At 40.8% G+C, this 25,462-nt stretch overlaps 2 protein-coding genes across 5 annotated transcripts; both read right to left on the reverse strand.

Moving 5' to 3' along the window:
* Positions 1–2,002: 2,002 nt before the first annotated feature.
* Positions 2,003–9,255, reverse strand: nr2c1 (nuclear receptor subfamily 2, group C, member 1). Of its 4 annotated transcripts, none has more exons than XM_051382383.1 (14): positions 9,116–9,255; positions 7,323–7,457; positions 6,860–7,093; positions 6,641–6,719; positions 6,368–6,547; positions 6,128–6,278; positions 5,237–5,333; positions 4,735–4,919; positions 4,219–4,372; positions 3,965–4,086; positions 3,663–3,805; positions 3,304–3,441; positions 3,049–3,154; positions 2,003–2,876 (listed from the first exon to the last, which is right to left on the reverse strand). In XM_051382383.1, the coding sequence occupies exons 2-14, from the start codon at positions 7,392–7,394 to the stop codon at positions 2,705–2,707; spliced, it is 1,833 nt and encodes a 610-aa protein (XP_051238343.1). In that variant the 5' UTR covers positions 7,395–7,457; positions 9,116–9,255; the 3' UTR covers positions 2,003–2,704. The 4 variants fall into 4 exon arrangements, with proteins under 4 accessions (XP_051238343.1, XP_051238340.1, XP_051238341.1 ...); XM_051382380.1 differs by having other exon boundaries at positions 4,735–4,922; XM_051382381.1 differs by lacking the exon at positions 9,116–9,255 and adding an exon at positions 8,889–9,043 and having other exon boundaries at positions 4,735–4,922.
* Positions 9,256–10,140: 885 nt separating this feature from the next.
* On the reverse strand, positions 10,141–25,389 carry LOC127353255 (FYVE, RhoGEF and PH domain-containing protein 6). Its single transcript, XM_051382362.1, has 21 exons — positions 24,977–25,389; positions 21,802–23,806; positions 19,684–19,822; positions 19,289–19,356; positions 18,676–18,706; positions 16,175–16,326; positions 14,536–14,692; positions 14,298–14,385; positions 13,694–13,744; positions 13,527–13,585; positions 13,374–13,445; positions 13,140–13,208; positions 12,695–12,778; positions 12,504–12,583; positions 12,252–12,354; positions 11,974–12,120; positions 11,762–11,867; positions 11,486–11,580; positions 11,262–11,387; positions 11,013–11,152; positions 10,141–10,930 (listed from the first exon to the last, which is right to left on the reverse strand). Exons 1-21 carry the CDS (start codon positions 24,987–24,989, stop codon positions 10,894–10,896), a joined length of 3,822 nt encoding a protein of 1,273 aa, XP_051238322.1. The 5' UTR covers positions 24,990–25,389; the 3' UTR covers positions 10,141–10,893.
* Positions 25,390–25,462: the final 73 nt, after the last annotated feature.

The raw sequence follows: 25,462 nt of genomic DNA on the forward strand, positions 1-25,462 counted from the left end.
CTCAAACATGTACTTATATTGTAATTGTAGTTCTTGAGTAAATGTGCTTAGTTGTTTTCCACCAAATTCACTTTTTATACACTTATTTCATGGAAATGAGAGGAAATACAAAGTCACATGCCACATGAATTGTCAACAAAAGTACTTACAGTTTATTATAAGTTCTTAAATTCAGACATTTGGTATTTTGGTAGAAGTCAAATATTTACCTGAAATTATCCTAAAAATGTAATGTGGAATAACATTGTTTTTAACTGATAGTTTTCATGACAAATATATTATATATATATATATATATATATATATATATATATATATATATATATATTAGGAAACATAGCTTCAGCCTACACCTTTTTAGTTTATAAATGTTGTGTTATTGGGTGGTATTGTGTTCTACAGTGTTGTAAAGTAAATGTTTGTTGTTTTTTGTTTACTCACAAATTCTTGACTTTATATAAATTATATTTATATATATGATCATCTCCTATAAAAACACAGCAGTAATTTTTCTGGATTTTATTTATTTTTTATCTTTAGAACTATTAAAGCTATATCTGTAACTAAAGTTAATATAAAAGAGTCTCGTTGTTCTAATAAAAACCAGTCTAGCCACCTTGTTTTGCAGCACGTTCAGCAATTTCGCTCAAGCAGTCAAATCCAAAGCCCCAAGGGTCCATGGGAACAATCCAACTGGCCCTTTCACTCACATTCATTCAGCTTGGAACGAGCTAATCCACCTAGCTGTGAACACAAAAGCCTGTGTTGCATCACAAATCGCTTAACCTTTACAGTTACAGACAATAAGTGTTTGTTATGCAGTCTGTACACACAGACATCAAGAGAATCCTCTTTTGTTTTTACAGACCATACAGTTGAGTAAACCATACACTGACCTAAACTGTGGTTTAAAGAGGGGAAGGTCAAGTTGCGTAGTGATGTGATCGGCCTGTTGGAGAATCACATGAAGAAGCTACTGGAAACACCCGACAATGGACTTCTAAAAACAGCAGCAGACAATATCATTCATCTGTTCATCAAGTTTTAATGCTCCTATCAGTGTCTTTAATAAGCTGGACACATTCACTGGGTAACTACAGTGAAAGGAAGCTCGCAGTGGCTGTCCTCGGTTTACCCCTATCTGCAGAGCACTAATGAAAAATTGATTGGCTAATAACACACACTGAAAGTCTAGCCCCTTGCTGAGCACCCTGCAACATCTTCCACCTTCACGTTACTTGACACGAAACGCAACAATAAGTCACAGGGGTAGGATACAGATTTAGCATTATTAATTCAGAAGGAACATGTAAACAATCTGCTGTGTTTATAGCAGTTCCAAGAAGCGCGGTTACTGAGCTTTCTTGATGCGTTCTTTAAACTACAAGATCTATTGCAGGTTTTACCCTGCCATGTTGTCCAGATAACCGCTTCTACACATTCCCAAAGTGGGCTGATAAGGTGAAATGAGGCAAAAGGTATGTTTACAAGACTCCAGTGCTCACCCCAAAATCAAACGTTTGTGTGTATGGAGTCAGTTTCAATGGTACTACTCTCTCTCTTTGACTGGTTAAAGGTTGATTAGCTTACTGTACTTGTCAGCTAAAGAATGTTTGTCCCCTGATGCATGCATGACAAAAGTACTGCTGCCTTTTTAAGAGGCGCAGTTAAGCAGACCTTATACAGGCACCGCTGCAGAAAATACTCTCTCTCTCTCTCTCTCTCTCTCTCCGTCCACACAGGAAGCCTATCATAATTCGGAGTGCAGTCTTCGCAATATATTCGATAATGACTAAATATGGGCCCAACACAACATATTTCAGACTGTCAGGTAATCCAGCTGCTTTCCTAAGTAACACAAAAACAATATTGTGTTAAGATGCACAATGAGCCTGAAAAGCTACTCTAAACGTTAGCGCTACACTAGCAAGCAGCTTCCTCTATTCCTACTTTGATACTCAATCAAAATTAAAGCTCAGCTGTATAAATAATAAGAGAAACATGACTGAAGGGTGTTTTTATTTTCAAAGGACTTGACCATCATTTGCATCCACATTAATTTGTCCAAAATACTGAACCCTTTAATTACCAAGTGCTGCCCATTGTAGCCTTCTTGGCGCATTCTATACACAAATCTATATTTACAATTACTTCAGATCCACATGATGATGTCAAATATTTGACAAGTGTTGCTGCCTGATCCTTTGGACTGGCAAACAAATAAGAAATAAAAGGTTATAACCTTTAGCGATAACAACATCTCACGAATCATTTCACATTGACAAGTTTCTTTTCCTCATAATTATTAGAAAATAAAAAAGCATGACCATGTAGGAAAGCAGTGAAAAAACAAACCATCCTGATTCCTTCAAAGTACAAACAATGTCTGCAGAAAAAGGAAAGGCCTGGAGGCAATGAAGCATAAAATACTATGTACAATAAAAAGCGCAATCTACTATGCAGGTTTCAAGGGTTCATTCCTGAATGGGCCTGGATTTTATTAGTCCTGTTGTGCTCTACTGACTGGTTACTGAGGATTCAGAAGCAGGAGCAAGGTAAGAGTGAAAACAGAATTCCCATTGGATGCTGTGTCATAAATACAGTATGTTATGACCACTTGGTGATCGTTCTGTGGAGAACTCTGATTGGTTGGCTGTCGTGTTTTTTAACAGTCCAATGTTGCGGTTACAAATGGCACAGTGTGTCAGACCCCAGAGCCTGCCTGGCTATTATAATCGGTGGACTCCATTTTGAGGATGTATGGGATGATGCTGTCGATCTGCACGTTGCCGATGAGCCCGGCAAAAAACAGCTCCTCTGTGACAGCTGCACTTATCAGCCTGAGGGCAGGAAGACGCAGCAGCAGCCTGGATAACCTGAGAGCAATGAGGGGGGGAAAGGAGACATACACTTTCAAGATGTGTACAGTTACTGTAGGATGTACATCTATGGAATCGTCATCAATCTGTCTTAGGGAGCAATTCAGTACATCATCACCTTTCTGTCAATGAGCTGGCTTTATGTAGTACAGAGGTAAAACCTACTGACCGATAAGAGTCTTCTGGGTAGGTCCTGGTTACGTAGTCCTGCAGCTCCATGTAGGCCTTCTCTTGAAACCGCTCTATCTGTGGGGTATTATCGATGCCTGGGTGATCTGTTACAAAAACAACACATGTACACAGTCAGACATCAGTCTTTGCCCCTGTGTAAAAACTTTTTCTCTAAGGATTCTTTCACAACAGGAAGAAAAAGACCTTGAAAAATGCAATTTTCATTTTATAAACTGGCCAGCTGCGTACGCACCAGGACTAAAGAGAACGATGGCTTTGAGGTAGGCATATTCGTAAGAGTCTGGGGACAGCTTGATCATGCTGTTACAGAACTCCTGCATCCTCCAGATGTGCTCCATTACTAGTTTTACTCGCTCAGGGGACAGCTTATCTGTGAGAGACAAAAAAACACAAGCTTAGAGTGAAGGATGTAAGGGGCCAAGCATCAGTACAGTGTTTAGCAGACTGTGCTACAACAGTAAACAGATCTTAAGGTTTGCATGACACAGCTTGTTTTCTCCTCGGCATCACACTGAAAAACATTGTTTGGGCTTCTTTGTATTGTATCCAAGCCTTGAACCTCACAGGCAAACAACAGAAGAGCTCTCCTACCTTCCTGTAAGCTGGTCTGCAGATGGCTGATAATGGCACTTAGGATGGTACCAACATTCATAACGTTGGAGCACTGTGCCAGACCCAGGGCAAACAGTTCATTCCAGCAGGCTTTCATTAAGTTAATGTCATTGTCTTGACCACTGTAAAATAAAATAAGATTCATTTAAATTCACTACAGAGAACTATAGGACCACATAAAGACAAACATCACCTAACTTTTGTTTTATAACTGACATGAAATGACACAGTGCAATAGGTGTATTTGTGAAACAATGAAAAACCTTGTGACAACGGCTTACCCAAGAGTTTGAAAGGCAGGAATAGAGCGTGCCCAGTGCATAGAGAGAAAAAGTAGCCGGGAAGCTGACTCACAGATGTAGTTGACATTGAGGTACTCTGGCACAGGCAAAGGCATCATAAGCTGGAAGAACACATTGTAGAGTGGAGAGAGAAAACATGACTGCAGTGTTTATCAGAAAAAACATGTAACTTAATTGAACATAACCAGGGGTTTTGGTCATCCTGAGGGTCAAGGTCAGTGGTAACTTTTTACCTTGAAAGGGATATGGCTGTCAGAGAGTAGAGGTCCTTCTAACTCGACCACAGGACCTGATTGGTCCCCTGACATCAGCTGCATTGTGGCTTCCAAGGACTCTCCTGCTGAACCGTCACCAGGGTGCAGGACCTTGGCCAGGGTGTCAAAAGCTCTAATTGTACAAATAAAATGAACACAAGTTCACATTAAAAAGTTTTGATTTAGACGTCTCATATATTGCAGCTTACACAGAAACAGAAAATTCTGGATACACCTCAAAGCACTGCAGTGCAGCATGGACATATGGTGCATTTTGACTGACTATGAGTTAATCTAATTAAGTCCTAAAGAGCCGAGTCAGAAACCACATGGCCCTACAGGAAATTCTATTAAATCTTTGTGACAACCAGAGAGAAACAGCCCCTGGGTTCCTTTCTAATGATCCTGTAGATCTGCAGTATATGTATCAACTTATTCAGAAACAACTACCGGTCAGTATCAAAGCCTGTTGATTCTTTACGACATCTCCCTCACCGAGTGATATCACTTGCAGTTTGCTCATCTCCTTGGATGTCTGTCATGGAGCTGTCCCCGTTGCTAAGCGTTTCAACTCCCATCAGGTCATTGCCACTGTCACTTGCCTCCCTGGTCTTGTTGAGGTGGGCGAGGGATGTCACTACATTTGCCAGCGTGCCGAGGTCACCTTGAGATAGATCATCCTGCTGAACGGGTAACAGTCATCATCAAGCTTGTTTCATAAACACTGAAGTTTGAATTTGTTTGTACTACACTGTCTCTGGTTAGTGAAATGTTTGTGCTTATCGCTGAACTATTTCTATAAAGAATAACAAGGACAGAACTGGTCTGTGTCACATATTGTCAATATAATGTAAATAAACCCCCAATATTCCCACAGGCTTTACTATTTAAGATTTGAATAGGCAGGAATGACATGACAGTCTTTAGCTGAATGTAGTGTAGTTAGTATGTGTAGTTAAATGTCATGTTAAATCTCATTTGACTGCATCAGTATTACCTTGTCCGGGGATGCTGGAATCAAGATGGTGTTTTCCAGCTTGGGGAAGGGTTGTTGGATGTTGAGCAACATGCTTGACTCAAGCAAACTTGTAGACCTGAAGTTAGAGATGTAACATTTCACTTTGCATTATGTAATATGGAACCATGCAATAAAATAGAGTCATTACATGCAAAAATTATATTAATTCCAATCCAACCCACAAAATCCCATCTTTCTTAAGCTTAGCAGATAAAGACGACATGTTGGAGAGGTGCAAATTCACTCTATGGTCATTTTAAAGGCCGTAGTTAGTGGTAGTGTTGTATTGGACTGCATTATATTGAGAGATATTTCTAGTTTAGTTATTAGAAATGTAACATATCATATAAAGATAGTGTTTGTAGCTGAGATATTTATCATTTTGTATTATGGTGTTAATGTAAAGACGCGAATAGACGCAAATGCGGCGAACACATAAAATTTGCACCATTTTTGTATTTTAAAACAACAAGCATTATTTAAATATATTTTGGGGGGGTTTTATCGCCTTTAACTGATAGTGACGGATGACCCACAGAAAAGGGCCTCAGGCTGGGCTTGAACCCATGGCCACTGCAGCAAAGACCCATGAGGTACCAGGTGAGCTACCAGAGAGCCTCAAAAACATTTTAAAAGATGTTTGCTTGTTATCTTGCGGACAGACAAAGGGATGAATTCAGGATTAATTGTAGTTATTCTGGCATCCTTTGAGATTAAAGGGCTAATATACAAAATAACCTGCAAGTAAAATCACATGAGTAAGGCATGGAGAAAATGTGCTTCGCGTTTGGTGTGAACCAACATTGGACTATACCGGTGTATCTAATAAACTGGTAAAGTCGTGTATTGTTTTTGGCTAAGTGGTTGTACCTTGCAGTTTCCTTGTCAGTTACAAAAGTAGGTGTGGCAGCTAGAGGGCTACAAAGGTTCTTGCGAATGTAGATCTTCTCAGTGGAGGCTGCACAGTTGACCGATTTCTCTCTGGTGGTCACTTCCACAGGCTTCCTCTCACACTGCACAGCTAAAGACAAAACACAGGCATCAGACCTTACTTATGCGAATCCCAAATAACATCAACAACTGTATATATGGAATAATACAGACTCTTACAATCCTGTTTCATTCCCAGAGCTATGCAGCGCTGCAGTCGACAATACTGGCAGCGGTTTCTGTGGAGCTTGTTGATGGCACACTCTCCAGAGCCCCTGCATGTGTACACTAGGTTCTTTCTAATGCTGCGTTTGAAAAAGCCCTTACAGCCCTCACAGCTGACAGCTCCGTAATGACGCCCTGAGAGAGGAAAGAGAGAAAGCATCAGGATGGGGACTGCTTGCACATGTGTGTTACTGGCAAATGATGGTAAAGCAAATTAACACTTTCTACCTGAGGCCTTATCCCCACAGACAACACAGTACTCCACAACTGGCTTCACAATAGACTGGTCTGACCCTTCAGTCACAAACTGAAATAAAAAAAAACAGAGACAATGGAGTAATTTAATACAGCAAATATTGCTATAAGTCTGCCTAAACATGTTCATGCTACAGTCATAAGACCTTTCAGTAACTTGTTACTTGTCACCAATATCCTCATCCGCAATACCTGAATCTGCTGCCCAGCCAGTTCAGGGGAGGCAAACAGCAGCTGGTTAACCCCAGAGCCATCTGGAGACGTGAGGATCACCTTATTGGGTGAGCCTTCCTGCTTAGTCAGGATCACCTTCCCACCAGAGGAATAATCAGCGTTTGCGAGAATAAACTGCTGCTTTCCCGGGGAAGATGGCTCAAGTGCTGTGACGATCTGGATCTTCTGACCAGTCTGCTGATCCGTTACAATCTATCAGAAAAAATAAATAAATCAAATCAAAAGATGGAATAGTGCGGGAGAAGTGAAGCTACTGATATGATAACAAGGTACGTACGTGAGTAAGTAAATGAGGACCAAGTTGAATTGCACAAATATGTGACTTTTACTGTTAGCTATGCTTGGAACTATTTTTGCCACAATTATGTGTGTAAGAGTGTGAGAATAACAGTCTCTAGTGGTAGACTGGCAGTCACATCACCTGAATTCGGTGTCCTAATGCCATGCTGCTGTCTGCTGACACAAGTTGAATCCTTTGCGTCTGTCCATCCATTCTGATACTGCACGCACCTTCTTCCACTGCTCTTCACATCAGTGCCCCATGAGGCTCACACACCTGCAAAAAGAGCATGTTTTTTGTTTTTTATTAAAGCAAATTATACTTTATTCTATACTTTTCGTACTGTCCTAATACTTCTCAGTACTTTGCAACTTCCCTACCCTGTAAAGTCACTAAAAATGTCCAAAAACAGGTGGGGACAGAGGTCTTTACCATACAACAGCAGTAAACAGTACTTTTGTTAGGGACTATTTTTAAGCAGATTTTTACCCGTGAGGTGCATTTGAAGGTATTAACAGCCAATTGTGTATGTGGGATTGATTCAAAATAGACTAGAGTGCCCAGTTCAATGCTATACCAATACTTGTTAATAGGATAACTTAGCGGTTTTTGGTCGTTTCATTGGCCAAAAGACAAATATCAAATATCACAAGCCTTATCTGTTCATATGTGTTTCAGGTCGGGGCATAATTAAAATCCTATAAAACTTTTACCTCATGTGTAAATAGCATTTACTGATGTGTGTGGCGGGAACCAGAACTCAAATCATTTCCAATATACAATACCACAGCTCAGAGCTGTTATTAAGATAACCACTAAGAGCGAATAAGTCTTACAAACACTTAACTGTTACTCGTATCCCTCTCGTCCTGTTTATATTCATTTACCTCTCCCTTATAGCTAGAAGATATATCTGAGCACAGCTTGATCGATACTTATAAACAATGTTAAAAGCAAACCACATCAGAATGAGCCGTGAAGAACGAGTGAAAGAGTAAAACACAAACATCTGATTTATTACAGTATGTCACTTTCTAATGTCAGTCCGTGGCCTGTGCTACGGAATCTAGCGTTAGCCGGCGCTAGCGTGTAACTGTACAATTGGTGGCCTTATAATATACAGCTTAAAATCACTTTATAGTGACGACTAATGAGCGGCAAAGCTGTGCTAGTGACACAAAACAAGCTCCCGACAGCCAGCTATTTAAAATCGATACGGAAGATAAAGGTATTTCTTTTCCTGTGGGTGAAAGGTCAACATTGAAGGGTTAAAGCACGCTAGGGTTCAAGGCCCATGATGCCGAATCGCAGAGTCAACCGCGGGACTTCGGTTTTGACAACTAGGCAAACAAAAATGGCATTAATCGTATCCCTGGACCTCCACAGCCGCCCAGGTTTTTGGCAAGATAGCTCACGATTCAACACCACGACCCGCCGCTGTCACATTCAGGCTTTAAACACCGATGTGGCTGCTTAGTTGAACGAAGACCCGAGTTAGCAACGCTAGCACGGCAGCTAACACCAGCTAACGGTAACACGGTTAGCTGCAGCGGCTAAGCTTGTTGGCTAACTAGCATGCCCGTTAACATCGTTACAGCTACACACACACACACACACACACACACACACACACACACACACACACACACGACGTTAGTGGAAGACCCAGCTGTGCAGTCGCATACACACACCAACATCATTACATACTTGCGAATATGCTTCTTTTTTTTTGTTGTTGTTGTTGTTGTTATTTTTAAACGCGCTGTTCTCCGGATGACAGTGCTAACGAGCTAGGTTAGCTGTTTGCTAGCTGGTGGCTAATGGCTGCCTCCCCGCTGTAGAGACACTGAACACACCCTCTCTTCCTGTGCTACTGGCCCCTCGTGTCTCTTTCACCAACCTCTCATGCGTCAACATGGGTAAATATTCCTTACCTGGCAAGCGGCGGTTGGGTCAGATGATTTATAGTCTTCAATAAATTAATATTTTAGTTGTTTGCTGCAGTTGGTGGGAGGGTCAGAGTTCGTGACCTTTTTTTTCATCAATAAACTACTTTTGCACATGCGCAGTTGGGTTCCCGCGGCTCATAGCCTTCCCCAGTGAGTGTATGTTAAACCTGTCAAAATGTACATCAGTTTATGGTCACAGCAGTAATGATATACCTGTGGGAATCAGTACGATACCACACTATTTTACTTAGTGACTTTTTAGAGAGGATGGGCTGTTGCATCATATTGGGAATACAGAAAACCAATATCACAGTCCAGGCTTCATTGTTTAAAGTTGATAATATAGTGAACAATGCCAAATCTACATACTGCTGTTCACTGTACACTCAAATCTGCACAGTTGTATAATTCCTGCACAGTAACTAACCGTAACCACATCCAGTAGTGCCTCATTACAATGAGTATTTATGTATTACCCCATTCGCTGACTGCTTTTCCAACATTTGAATGCACAGTCAAATAATGGTTCCCTCTTTGTTTAGGTCAGTGGTTTCCAACCTTTTCCATTATGTATTATTCATAATATATTCAATGCATGTACGAAAGTGGTACAGTAAATGCAACAACTGCAGATTTGTGTAAAATGGGCAATTTGGAAGAAATTTGAGCAGATTATTTCCTGTGAATCAGAAATTAGTTTTCCTCATAATTGTAGGAAACATTTGTACACAGTTCGCACACAGCTTGTATTATGAATAAATCTGTTTTAATTTTAACAATCATCATCACAATAATAGTCTTTATTTTGACAAATTCTGTGTGTTTCTTCTCCCTGACGCTTGGCCATTGATCTATTAGCTCTTTGATTTTAATTGCTTAACTTTTCTAATGCACCCCTTAAAATCCAGAAGGCCTTGTGACACCCCCCCCCCCGAAACTTTGGCGACCCCTAGTGGGGGTCCCAACCCCCAGATTGGGAACCACTAATAAAAGGTGATCATGACTCAAAGCACAGTAAAAACAAAAATTTATTTCAGTGACAGAATTTAAACAGTAAAAGTGAGATTTAATACAATTAATTTACAATCCTCTATATTTAAAGAGGCTATCTGTGTAGGGACATTATCTATGTACAGCCATTTGAGTCACTTAAGTGCAATACACATTATGGTACAGTTGTGTTCAAACAGTGAATATTCCTGATACAAAATTAAGACTGTAGGTTAGTTTCAAAGCTACAGAAAGGTTTAATAATGTAAGGTGTTTCCTACACAAGCATGATAAGTGCACATTGTGTGTTCTTTAGTTAACTTCACAAGTGTGAAATAAAGTAATCCAGAAACATCTATATGATTTGTTTTGACCAGGAAAAGTTATTCGGTAAATGTGGATCAAAATGTTATGACAGTATTCATTACAAATCTACCAACATTGGGCTTTTATTAATGTATCTGTGCAGATTACTAAAACTGTAATAAACAAAAGTACCAGTCTAAAATAGCTACAGATGATTGTGGTACGATTCTTAATTTGTAGCTGCGTGAATCAAAAATCCAAAATAACACGGGTAATTCCCACCTCCACAGGAGTGCTCTTAAAATAATGTAAAAGGTAACTAAATGACGGAAGCAAGAAAATACATTTGGATTTTATGTCAGTGCAACTAATGTGGTGTCTCCAGATGCTTTTTGTAGCATTCATAGAGCACTGAGGTAAAACATATTTATACGCAAGGGCACAGCTACACACACTGTCGACGGATATTAAAGCACCGTGGCTTCCTTGAATGAGTCGATCCATCTGTTAAAAAAAAGAAAAGATAATTAATAATCGCTGTCATGATAACATGCAACAATAAGTGACTCCCCTCTTTATACTGTACCTCTGTGCTGTTTGGACATCATCAGCTTTAAAAATGTAGTAAAGCGTGTTTTTGTGGTAAAGTTTAAACTGTAACTTTTGTGATGAATCCACTTTCAACATAAACCCTAACAGGGGCTGACTTTCTAGGGCTGCAACATCCTGCATCAAGACACAATAAAAGATCGATGTTAGATGGACATGAAATCAATTCCCTTTGGTTCAATTATAACATGACATTGGGCTTTCATTGATTTGAAAGAGACCTTACCTCACTTGCAGCATACGTGTACAGGACTTTGTCTTTGATGACGAACCACAGCCTCTTCCCCTGCTTCTTATTGCCCTTTGACCTCTGCAGATACCCACTCATGGAGGAGTCTGTGTTTGCTGACACCTGGAACAAGTAAGGAAGTAAAAACCCATCTGATGAGATATCAGGTCACTCATTCATCACTAGCAGTGCCATCTTAATCAGGACAAAGCACCAGTCACCTCTTTGAGGGCTGCAGGTATTTTCTTCTGCCTCCTGGAGAAAGCAAAGGTAGCTCTGTTCCCAGGGGAGATAGTTGCTGATAGGGCTCGCTCACCTGATGAGCAGAAATGAGGAATACGCAGTTGTTTAATATAGAGAAATGCATACTGTAGAATACAAGGCGTGCCTGTGTCTAATCCACACTGTTTCAGCCTTAGACAACATAAAAATATGAGGATGAGATTCATTTGGTTTGGTTCAGAATGCAAACAATGTTGGACAAAAGCCAGACTTACTTTTTTGCTGCTGAAGAACAACAAAACACTGGTCACACACTCGTGCTAGCTGGTTCTTTAGGTATTCAAGACAGTATTCTTGGGAGGAACAAGACTGACACACCACCTGATGGGACGATAAAGCAAAAAGTGTTATTTCCTTCCCTTATTTTACCACAGCAATGGTTTTAATCATTAAATAAGCCTTTTGCAGCTTGCATCTGTCACTTTACCTTTCCACATGCACGGCAGTGATGTCGCCTCCATGTTAAGGTGAACTCACAGGCGCAGATCATACACATGGTGGTCCGTGGGTCAGGGATCCAAATAGGGGCTTTGGATCCCAAAGGGGCACCATCATCACAATCGCTCAGCTCTACCTGAATATAAAAAGGAAACAGGAGTTAAGCCTCTTTGTTCATACACTATAAAATAGACTTTTTCTGTCACTGTAACACAGATATACTGCTAACAGGAAACGTATGTAAGGTCACTTTTAAAAATATCTTACCTCTTCTAGCGACTTGCCAGTTATAAAACTGATCTTCTTCCTGGTGTAGTCACTGATCGCCTTAGAAATGGTCTCGAGCCATTCATCTCGCTCTGTGGCTGAACTGCAGAGGGAAAAAAGTAACAACACACTTACACAGTATTCACAGACCTATGCAGTACTTGAAAAAAACACAAGATTACTCATGAAATGATGTTTGATAATAACATATTCTTAAATTACCAAGAGATATCTTTTGTTTCTGATAATTACCTCGCAGAGAGAGTGAAGGAGCGCTCCACGCTCTCAATGTTCAGCTCATTCTGATAGGCCTCTTGGCTTGGTTTGCTAACCTGTAATTATTTTCATTGTGAGCAGTGATAGCAGCGTATAACATATTATGTGATCATATATATATATATATATAAGATAAAGACCACAAGAAAATAAAACTGAAGTCTCACCTTCATCCCAGCCAGAGATAACATGTTTTTTAACTTGAACTGGCCTGACTGAACAGGAGTGGTGTAAAGCAACGTGTCGTTAAACTAAAGGAGAAACGACAAAGAAACACAATTTCATGTATGTTGTTTAACACACTACAGAGGAGCTCAGAGTAAGATCAAGACAATAACAAATTGATTTCAAGATATTTTTTGGTTTCAATAGCCTATATAATGCTTTGATGAACGTCTTTAGCTTCCTTTTACAGCAGCGTAAGAACACAGTAGTTCTATTAGATACAATAATGTATGACTATATAATGCCTGTCTTAGAAAAGGACACCAGAATTAGGATCTCTGAGACTGAGGCATCTGATCACAATCAACGCTTCACAGAACATATTTTGGACTTATTGAAGATAGGAGAGTGTGAAATGGGAGAAGGAAGAGACAGGTATTACTGTACCAGGAAGAACTTTCTGGGCTGCATGACCTTCCTGGACAACTTCTTCAGAATTCCTTCTTTCAGGAAGATCTGGAGTATAAAATGTCATAAGAGCATATGAAGTCATGTTTGCTGTTTTGCTTTTTTGATTTAATGAGTCTTGAACTTAAAAATTCTGCAAATACTTCACATTTAAAAGATCAATACGAAATAAAAAACACAAAAGAACTCTAAGCAAAATCTTTATGGCCTTACCCGCCCAGGTTGGACTATCTCATGGTGGCCGTTCAGACTGCACTGCACCTGCATCAGCTTCTGGAAGTTATCCTGAGAGGGAAATAAAGTGGACATCAGTAATGTGCAGAGATGTGCATCAGAATAGATGCCTGATTCCTTGCTGACTCTCACCCCTTGCTTCATGATGTCGTTGGCATGATTGGCTACCTCTTTCACAATTGCAAGGGCAGCTGAGTGGATAAAAAGGTGTACATCAAATATGTGTCAGACATTGTTTTCATTCCACTGACAGTCAAGTGAGTTAACAGTATATAGATATAGAAAGACCCTTGGTTTACCTTGTGTGTCCTTGTAATCGTTTGAGTCTTCAGTCAGGTTTTTCAGATAGTCTGAAACACAATTACAAACATTGAACGCTCAGGATCCACAGTCCAACTAAACAAGTGAAAACCATTCTGTACACTGGTGTACAAAAGCTTAATGTTGTGCTGTAAATTCCTGGAACATAATCTGAAATGAAAATCCTGGACAAAAAGGACTGCAGGTGCTTACATAATAATACAATTATACAAGAGTGACACGAGGTAACATACTTCACATTTTGGCACTGAGGGATCAACTCTGATCCATTAGACTCATGAAACACTAAGCTCACTCATGTTAAAGCTCATGTTATGTCACCAAATCTGATTTGGGCCGCACTTCAAAATCTTATTATATGGATTGAAGAGGCAAGACCAAAATTCCAAAGTATTTTTGTTTTTCTGGACACTAGAGGGCAGCATGAGGCCTATAATGAGACATCACAGGCTGGTCAAAAGTGGAAAGTATACAACGATGGAGTAAAGCTTGACTTTGACATACAGATCATGCGTCAAGAAATTAAACTGAATATGAATGTGATGAGTGTTGGATGCAATGCTGTGAAAATGGCAGATCTACCTGTGAGCAACAGCTGATACTGAGGAATCCTCTGAACAGGCTTCAAGAGGTAATGCTTCAGAGCCAAGTTGGCACAGCGTGGACCGGCCTTGGTCAAAAACAAATGACACAGATTACAAATGACACAATTTTCAGGAACAAACGCACATCCTGTTCACATGAATAAACAATGAAAGCTCATTTACCCAATAGACACACCCCCTCATACAGACAAAACAGGTCAACCAAGCCTCTTTACCTCAAATTCCCTAACCACTGCGCCAAATGCTGGGTTCTTCTTACTCTGCTCTTCCAGTAGAGCCACATTCTTGTCAAACTCGCGGATGTATGTGGAGTACATCTTCAGGTAGGGCCCTTTCTTCAGGAAAATGTCTGCTAGCTGGGCATTATCGTGCCTGTACACAAAATAAAGCACAATGAGCTCATTTGTGACACCTCTTTGAGAATGCATGTGTAACTAAGCTATACAATACAATATGGTAAATTATATATTTCAGCTGGAATTATTCCACAATATTATTCTGGACTGTTTCAGAATTAAGGTTTTTTATTATTTATTTTAATTAATTATTATATTATTATTTTTATTATTATTAAAGTATCTTTTACAGCGCCTTATAGGTCCAGTGTGTAACAGATGGGAGGATCTATTGTCAGACATGTAATATAATATATAAGAGTGTATAATCACCTAAAAATAAGAAACGCTGTGTTTTTGTTACCTTAGAATGAGACGTTTTTATCTACCTTTTTATCTCCTTCTGTGGAGTCCACCATGTTGAACTGCCATTTTCCTACAGTAGCCCAGAACGGACAAACCAAACACTAGCTCTAGATAGGACCCTTCACATTTTTCGCGACCAACGTGGTTTCTCCTACAAGCTTGGAAGGGGAGGGGGTGAGGTAAGTTGGTTGCATTCTGCAACTACACTGCTAGCCTACAAACTGGCCCTTCAACTAATATTTTTATTTGTGTAAAATGTAAGTTATTCATGTCCCCTAGCCTCAGAGTCCCTATCTGCCTATTATTTTACAGGAAATGGTAATGAGTCTCAATGTGACAAGTGTAACAGAGTCAGAGTGACTGGACTGCTGGCAACGCAGTGATTGGTTAGCTTTTCAATTGGGGTACAGTTTCTCTTTGAATAAAACTTCCTTAATCAATACTAACGCAGGAAAACAATAACACACCCAACTTCCGCCTCTCTTCCGGGTTCACATCACACTCGAACTATAGTGTGTCATAGAGCTTAGTTACTCAACATACATGAATAAGGTGAACTTGTAATTAAAGTAAATAAAAAGGCTAAGTATGTATTATATGTACTACCTGTGTAAAACCAGATGTTTCAGTAAAGTAGTTTTCATCAGGCACACAATACATGGCCAAAAATATGTGGACACCCCAACATTATACCTATATATGATTGTTGAACATCGAATTCTGTAACTATTACTTCTAAGAAGACTTTAAACAAGATTCCTCCCGGTTAGCCTCAAGATTGAAGTTGGCCACTAATGTTGGGAGACACAACCTGGCTCACAGCTTTTGGTCCAGTTTGTCACAGAAATAGATGGTATTGGGGGGGAGTAAGACCAGCCAGGTTCTTTGTGTTTTTTTTTGGTTTTTTTTTCTTGTTTAAACAGGGAAGCACCTTCCCCAAACAGTTGCCCCAGGAAGCACTCTGCTGTCTGAAATATCAGTGTATGCTGTGAGATTTCTCTTACATAGAACTATCAGGCCAAAACCATGGACAAAAAGTATGTAAAGTACTGTGACGGAGGTACATACATAAAGGTCAATAATTGCTCTTTGAGTCAGCAACAGTGACCAACACACACAAATGTAAAAACACTTTTTAATGATTTTGTTGTACCATTTGGCGACTCTTTCCTTCAGCTCTCTGAGCAGGTCTTGGTTGAGTTCGTAGAGCTGCGGGAGGTAGTACAGGATCTGATTGAGATGCCGCTCCTCAATCACAGGCTTCCCACTCTGACCAGACGCTTTGGACACCGCATCGCGGAAGTCCTGTAGATCAGATAAATAGTCAGATGGTCAAATACAGGAACTCAGGCATACAGGGGGAAAACCTAGAGTGCGTCAAATGTGATATTTACTAAACTGTTGAAGTGGTCCTCTTGAAAATGCAGTGCAGTCACAATAGTAATCCAGTATTAAATCTATCTCAGTGAATGAAATCATGTAAACGGTCCCAAAAACAACACTACAAATTAGTATAAAAGAAAGAGAAATACTGCTGAGCCATGAACTTAAATTTTCAGGACCTAGTGAATCAGGGGAAAAAAGCAGAGCAAAGAGCCCGAGGGTGCTGTTTCGGCTTCTCTTTCTGATGATGTGGAGGTTTTTTCTGGTGGTTTATGGGGACACATGGCAAATAAAACTGCCTATTGCAGAGTGCCCAGTAGAGAGCTCCTGTGGTTAGCGTGTGTGATCTCTTCCTACTACAACAGCTGACGAAGAAAAACGTGTGTCATGTGGAAAAAGCTTTGGAAGGGTATTTTTTATTTATTTATTTTTTTTAAATACAAATGTTTCATTAGATAAGAAAAGCTGAAACATTGAAGGCATCAGTCGTGTGCAGTAACAAGAAGGTATAAACTATGATTTATTTTCAGGTTAAGTTCATTCTCTCTGAACATGGTTTATGATCAAATAGACAAGACAGTGCATTTTCATCAAGCTAAATATCAAAGCTGTTTTATCTTCCTGTCGCTGACGAGTTTGGAGAGAGAAAGTTCTCACCTGACAAACACTAAACAGAGCATAACACAAGCATTGCTAAAAAATAAGGCTGAACTGATAACTCAGATAAAAAACACACAACAAATGGCGTGTTATGTTATCATCCATCACTTCGTAAAATGCTGGCTCAGTGCCTGGTAGAGATGGGGAAGGAATAATTACTAAGTCACCTCAACATTCCTTTGAACTTAGTATGACTGTTTCTCATTACTGGACTCCCATTCCTCTACAGTCTACAGAGACCCAACCACTTCCTGTGTGTGCTCTGCAGTGAGGAGTCATTGTTTATGACTCAACCTTACTACAATCTCGTTTTGAGACCCTTGTCTCACATAACATCTGCTATTATGACCATACCACTTATTTTTTTGTGATAATAAAGAAATAGAAAAATAACAAATAATAATAAAAAAAGAGCTCTAACTTTCAAGTAAAGGACTTCGACCAGCTCCGACAACAGGACAGTTAAGGCGTCAGTGTGCTCCGAACATAGTGTTTGTTGTTTGTGTTTGTGACTTTTCTGACTCCAAATTTGTGAGGGGGCTGCATCTGCAAATGTATGAGAGCTTGAGAGTTTAATTCCTGCTTTATCAGCTATGCACACATGGCTAATTGCTGCATGAAGTGGGCGCGAGTTCTTCATTGCCTGTTTTGGAAAGTTACAGGAATTGTCAGATGCAGCCCCAACAATTCCCAATTTAACTGAAAATATGACTGACAAGCACACCCACTTCATGCGGTGATTGCCCAGGTATGAGGAGGTGAGAAAGCAGGAATTAGACCACTTTTCGTGGGAACAACTGAGTGCAACGAGGTGAATGCCTTTTTCTGCCTTCGAGTTTGGCTGTTCAGACCAACTGTCAACATTTCTGTCTTTAGAGGTTGTCATGACAACACATCATAGCATTTCCTTTGTATTGTTTATGTCAAATCACATCACTGTTGACAACTTTCAGCTTGTGGCTCCTGTCCTTATTACAGATATCCTGTTTGATACTCGGTATATTGTCATATGTCCTATTTTTAAACTCTCCTTTTGAGCAAACATGAGCCACCACTGAGGGTGTGTTTGTACTTGTGAACTGCTACTACTGAACTGAACTACTTTATATATTAAAGGTCAGTTAGAGTTTCACTGCTCTGACAAAAGATACAAATACTTGAGTTACCCTGGGGTGTTTCTTTCTGACATTGTTTCTCAAACATATTGTGAGAGAAGTACAGCAAAGAAACCAGATCATCATATCATTCTGGCAGCTTCGATCCACTGCAGATAACATTTCTCAAAACACCACACGGAGACAACACGACTCCATTTAAGTCCGGACCAGTGTAGTGTTACCGTCAGATCACACTACTAATAAAAGTTCGGGGAAACCGTGAGGAATGTGAGCCGTGCAGGCGAGACTGAGGGGAGTCTGGTCTACACACAGTCTTATCCTGCATGGGGTGTGCCCCAGTGGTTAGCATAATCTAACACATATGGAGAATGTGGGCTCAGACAGTAGACCAGCACTAGATACAACACACACAGAATAACACCAGCTTCTGCTCTTATAACAGCAAACATGAAGCTTGTTTTTCTGTGCAAGGGTGAGGTGTGGGAGTACTTACAACATGAAGCAACTTCAGGACGTCAACAAATCTAGAAAAAAAGAAAATTAGAAACATTAAAGAAGTTATCATGGTTGAGTAGCAAAGCATGTTTTCTCACTTACCTGTAAGGGTAGGATTAATGATAATTTTGGCTTTATTTACCAAGGTTTTGAGATATATAATGGGGTTGAATGGAATTGGGTTTATGGTGTTCACAGACACATGTCTACCTTAATACTCTGGATTCAAACTAAAGGGAGATGAGGTTCCTATCTGTGCTGCAAATTGTTTCTTAAAAAAATTTAAGATAATGTTACTCCGGTATATTTTCATGGCATTTTAAGAATTTGAACCATATTTTGGTGATTATCATAAATTCCAATTATTTTGCAGAGGATAACCGTGACATAAAATGTTTATATCATCCCATGTCTAGTCCTTGTAAAACCTGTTGATAGTGACGTGGTGAATTTTCAATGTTGTGAGCACCACAAAAGACATTCCAAGAGTCAAATGGACTCAAGAGGAAGCAGATTTCTCAAAACCTGGGGAAATAAAAGCAAATACACCCCTAGATGGAAGCATTAAAACATTTCTTTTATGAGACTGAAAAACAAATAAAGACTCTTACACACTCTCAGAGCTCATAATTTCTGTGGCGATGTGATGAATCTTGCTCTTCTTCTGTCCACTCTGTGTCTAACAAAAGGTGTAAAAACAAAGACTTAGAACCACGATGCACTATAGTAAATCACTGTGTAGTTCATGAGATAGCTACTCACAGCAGATACATGCTGTGCATCATAATGTATTCAGGAACAGTTCCCATTGGCTACAGTATGTAGCTGATTTACATAAGGTCAATAAAAAAAAGAGTTAAAGCATCAAAAGGAAGAAAAGCTCTTCCCCATGTGACTATGGAAAAACATTATGTCTGAAACCTTGCAAAGAACAAACCCTGTGAGATGATTCCAGGAAGTGTTTCTAAGCACTAAAGTCATAAATCAAACAGTGTCTGCTTCTCACCGGACTCTCCTCTGGCTGCTCAGGGTCTCCTTTACTTGAGAAGGAGCTGCTATAGTCCTCCTCATCTGATGTGTTGGCAACAATATCATCATCCGAGGGACCATCATCCAGGGGGGGCACCTCCTCATCGACAGAGCTTCTGTCAAAAGGGAAGGACGTTAACATTAGAGGAGAACAGAGGCAGATGCCAGAGCATGAACACGCCGTACAGATGTTTTGAACAAACATTTATCAAAAACTCTGTAAATGCATCACATGATGACCTTTAGCCAGTCACATGCCACATGATTTGTATAAAAAAGTACAAGAAAGTGAGGATTTTATTTATAGAAAAGGGGAAAGGAGATAAAGTTTGAAATAAAAACACCTGTGTCAGCATCTAATCTGGGGGAGTGTGAGAAAAATTGTCACTCCAGCAGTATGTGCACATTTCTTGCTCTGATCAAGTGGGAGTCATAAAAAAAAGGAACACACAGGAAAGGGAGCACTTGACACAGCCGGAAAAAACATTTGGTGATAATCATCAACACTGTCACATATCACTAGCTTTGGGTTCAGCTGACAGAGCAGCAGTTTAGCTAAATGCTGCCATGTCCAACAGAAACAGAAGAATAGCCAAACCAGACACAACCCACTAATCATCCCACACGCTACACTAATCTAACCCTGCAGCTCTACAATGGCTATCCTGTAGCTAAAAGAAGACTGCACCAAAAAGAAACTACATAACTAAAATGCCACAATTCCCAGAGGGGGCAGTACATGCAAAACATGTGTGAAACAGCACCTCCCTGAACAAAAATGTACAAAAAGAAACAGGCCAAGGCTGAGCAGCAAAAAGATTTACAATAGCTGATGCATTTAACTGTGGCGGGTCTCTGTTTGTGAGCTGCTCACCGTGTTTTTAAACATGTGACTGTTGCACAGTTTGATCTAAAGAGGGGCGACACACTAAGCTGTACAAGCGTACAATTACACAAACTGTAATCCTATTTTTCCAACTGACTTATACTATATACTACTACATACTGACGCACTGGGCATTCATAACATAACATAAAAGTTTGCATAAAAGGATAAATACAAACGATATGCTAAAAGTTTCATAGAGCTTATTAAGGACCAAGTTGGCTGTTCTAGACACTTTTTCTCACCCTCCTGAGAGCTGCCGTATATCAGCACACATTCAGATGTTTTCTTGATCCCAGGTGAGCAATTAAAAATGTAATTATAAAAGGAACAATAGTGTCTTGTTCCAGAACCAGCATCTCTTCATTCACAAATCTCACCCTCTTAGAGACACTGTCTTTCTTTGATTAAAAAGGACTTTCAATTAAAACTGTTGACAGTGGGAACATGGTTTCTGGAAAGAAAGCTTTGAGTAGCACTATTTGAATTCTCTCATCACATTTGAGCAAAAATCTCAGCGACAGATATCTCAAAACCTCTCAAATACAACAAAAACTATCCAAGATAACAGGTGAGATAATTATGAAAATGTGTCTTTAAGAATGGAGTTTAAGTTATTAAGGTAAGCTGCAGTGCACTGGTGACACACACAAGGCTCTACATTTCTTGGCAAAGACGTTTCGATGTAAATACACACACACACCCACCCACACACACACACACACACACACACACACACACACACACACACACACACACACACACACACACACACTCACACTCATACTTGCCTTCTAGGCCAAAGGTTGTCTAGTGTTAGTGTCACCTCTGACAATAGCTAACAGTATGAAGGAGATATTTGAAAAATGTTATGTGTAATCTAAATTAAGTCTACCAATGCATCAACACCTGAAAGGCCGTGCAAGCAAACGTGCCACCATACTTGTCAAACTCCCCTGACAGGAATCAGCAACAAAAGACACAATGGAACGTCCTTCTCTATAATCTTCCTCCTCGTTAACAAATGATAGAGTCATGCTATGTAATTTACCAGATCTTTTACAGATACACGGTTTAAATAGAGCCTCAGGTGGTTTCCACCTCTCCTTTCCGAAAACAAGGGCGATTATGTAATGGGCGATATATTCATAGTCAAGAGCAGGATGTGAGAAGAAATAAGAGACAGAAATGAAAGGCATCATAATCTACCTCTCACAGTCTGTCGGTGTCTGACACTGTTGGTGTCCAGTGTCTTTCTCAAAGGACAAATATGGCTCCTGCTCCTCATAAATGCCCTCATCATTATACATTGGGCTCTGCCAGACTTCAGGCTGCGAGAAGGAAGCCCGAGGGGTTGACGCTGCCCTTCCCACTTGCACGTTCATGTAGTCTGATATCTCCTCATAGTGAGCGATGTTCTCATAGTAAACATCCTGCTGTCCTCCAGGAGAAACCTCGTCTCCGTCCACGCTTTGCTCTACTCCAATCAGCGGACAGGAGAATTTACGCTCAGACCTGAGATGCTCGCGGAAGTTCAGACACGTGTCCTCGTCCACGCTTTGTTCATTGTCATTTGCAACGCAGTCTAAGCTCTGGCCTCCTTTTACTGTCAGCTTGGGAAAAATCTTCACAGAGAGCTTCAAGTCCAGCAGTTTCCGGAAAGAGTTCCTCTTCTGACCATCAGAACGAAGGAGGTCAGCAGCAGAGAACGACTTGGCTCGCTGTTTGCCCAGGCTGGACCGAGAAGGCTTGATGGCTCCAGCCGAAAAGAGGTTTCTGCTCGTCTTCCCAGCTGGAGGCGAAGGCAGCTCCCTCATTACTCGCTCCTTCAAAACACAATCTTGCATAGGAAGGGCCTGCCTTTTCTCATTATCTCCTAATTTCCCCTCTTCTTTCTCCTCAGAATATTCCTGCTTCTGCATCCATGCCATCGGGTTGCTGTGTCTCTGGGGTTTCTTTGGAGTCACCTTGACCGGCATATCCTCTCCTGCCACAGTGATGGCAGGCGGCTCTAGGCTGAGCTCCGGTTGATTGAGAGAACCGCTAGCAGGAGGACTATGCGTGAAGTCAGTGTAGACTGCCTCCTGATGGTGCGATCCGTCCTTCTCCTTCTCCACCTCATCATCTTCCTTGTCAACCGATACCTCCATCTCGTGGCTGCTGCTGTCCCAACCCAGGTCTTCCTCCTCCACATCCTTTGGGAGTGTCTGAGGAGCAGAGGTCAGTGCTTTCTCAGGTGCAGACAGAAAAGGTTTTTTCCTGGGCGGAGGGGCAGGCATAGTGCAGGTGTTTCTCGCAGACGGACAAAATGTCTGCTTTTTAACAGGTACGCTGACAGACAGTGATGAGTTGCCCTTCCCCTCTGATGACACTTTCACCTTTCTTACGTTCATATCCCTCACTTCCTGGCTTACAATCTCTTCCCTCTCCTCCTCCACCTTTTCCTGGCGGACCAGCATAGCCATTCTGGGTTTCCGTGGTACAGGGACAGGGATGGGCTTCCTAGGCGTTGCTGGGACTGGTTTGGGTTGTGGCACGCAAGACATTTGCTCTGAGCCAAAAGCATCTTCCTCTGGTTCTCGCCCAGGTGCACTCTGAGGTATTACGTTACCATTTGCCTCATCGCTCCACGTTCTATGAGGAAGGGACGGCCTAACAGTCACAGTAGTGATGTTTGTGTTGAGATTTTTGTCCAAAGTAAAGGTTTCTTTAAGAGGTTTATGGTTTGTGAGCTGGGTGTTGGAGGAGGCAGTGCTCATTTTCTCTTCACCATTATCCACAGTACCTCGAGGCGAAGGGAGCTTTCTGTTTTCTTGAGTTTTGTGCAATGTTTTCTCCATTTTGTCTATGTTTACTGATGTCTTCCTGATGCACATGCAGTTTTCATTGCTACACAGACAAATAGGAATAATATAATCCCAATCTGGCTTTTTGTTCTCTTGCTGTATTCCATTTTGGGAGTTAAGAAGACCTTCAGTCCGCAGGGTTTCTGTCACAGATGTTTGGTGCAGGCTCTTTGAAGCCAGTGGTTTGGTTTCCACAGCAGTGGTGAGTTTGGAGAGGCAAGGTTTGGGGGCCAACGCGGGTTTAACCCTTCTCGGTGTGCCAGGAGATGGAAGTGAGAGGCCGTCTCTCTTAGGGGTTGTGGGAGACATCCCTGGCCTCTGGGGCTGGACAAGCTTTGGTTTTGGGGCCACAGGTGGCTTGTGCATGCCTGAGGAGAGAAAAACAAAAGATATGGACTTTAAATTTTGTGTAAAGTTATCTCCTCTGAATCGGAGCCTCTTACTCGGGCCAGACGACAACATCAAAATAAAAACATAGCAAAAGGATTATGGATCTAATCTGACACAGTGAAAAAAAGCAGTCTGAATACCCAGATGGTATAGTTGATGCATTATCAGTGGTCAGACAGACGCTCCAATGAGAGTTAGCTCTCGGTAGCACTGATCCAAACCTAGTGACAGCTTAGTGTAAAACTGCTGTGAAGTGCTAAACCTCTCTGGGGGGGGTTCAAATATCACATGGCATTTGTTTGCCACTCCACACAACAGCGCAGTAATCCAGCTAATGGTCCATGTCAACAGGCAGAGGAGGAGGTGGAGGAGGAGGAGGAGATGGGAGATGAAGAGGGGGAGAGAAAAATGAAGGGAGGGGGTGCAGGGATTGCAAAGGAGTCACGCAAACTGGTACAGCTGGCTGGACTAGTGTCGTAAAATCTTCTGCTGTGGAGAAAGCAGTGACATGCAGACAGGACGGGATAATGGTGTTTTTCCCCTCAGCAAATCATATATTTATTAATCCAGAAAGTCACAGTTTGACATCAAATCTATAAAAACACTGAATTTTGATTTGAAGGTTCTGGGCACAATCTGCCTCTGACTGACAGACAGGAAAATGACTGAGCTATATTGTGCATATGAGTGACACACAAGTCAAATGACAGGAGATATTCCAGCTGGATGTCCCCAAATAGAAGCTTATACATTTCTAGTTTCTTTGCAAGTCCTATGATTGCCAGTCAAATCCCTGTATACATACACACACAGTCACATATATAGACATACAGGCACGTCTGTTTTATCTTTTCTGTTGTTTTTATCTTGAATCTGTTAATAATATAATGTTAAAATGTGTTTTAAACAATGCATTTAAAAACCTCAACAGAGACTGGAAGTTGCAAATTAGGTTCAGCCAGACGCCCTATAGAGTACACACCGCATTTATTGGTTTGTTTCTCAATGTGTAACAATGTTTATCTCTATTATCCTAAGAAACAAATAAAAACATGCTTCCATCGTAATTAAATATCCCGATTTGTAACTTATTCGCTCGGTGACAAATCTTTAGCCAGAGAAAAATCAACGAGCTTCCAGTCACTTACCTGAGTTCATCATCGCTTCACTGACTCTTCTTCTTTTTTTTTTTCTTTTTTTTTCAGTTTTTAAAGGTCACTGCCATACTTTGTGTCCGGATACACCACAAGAAGTCGATTCAGAATAAGTTATCTGCCAAAAATTGACATTTTCTCCGCTTTAGTCCGAGTAAGGAATATGATCCTGCGGCTCACAGTTGAACCGAGCTGCACTGGCTGCCTGCCAGCGATATGTGGCCTGCCAATGAGCTTCCTTTTTCTTTCTATAAACAATCCACTAGAGGGCCTCAGGAGCCACAAACTGCCAGAATCTATCAAAGCAAAAAGGCTGATCTGTAAAGTATAATTAAGTGTAACAGTAACTTAAATCTTAAGTGTGTGAGAGAACCTCCTGAGTACTTTGATGGCAGGTTGTCACTGTGTAAACTGGAATCTGCTCCCCTTTAGATCTGCATTAAATTGTATTAAGACTCTATGATTGCTCATCATCATACA

The sequence above is a fragment of the Dicentrarchus labrax genome, unplaced genomic scaffold, assembly GCF_905237075.1.
Source record: "Dicentrarchus labrax unplaced genomic scaffold, dlabrax2021, whole genome shotgun sequence".
Taxonomy (NCBI): domain Eukaryota; kingdom Metazoa; phylum Chordata; class Actinopteri; family Moronidae; genus Dicentrarchus; species Dicentrarchus labrax.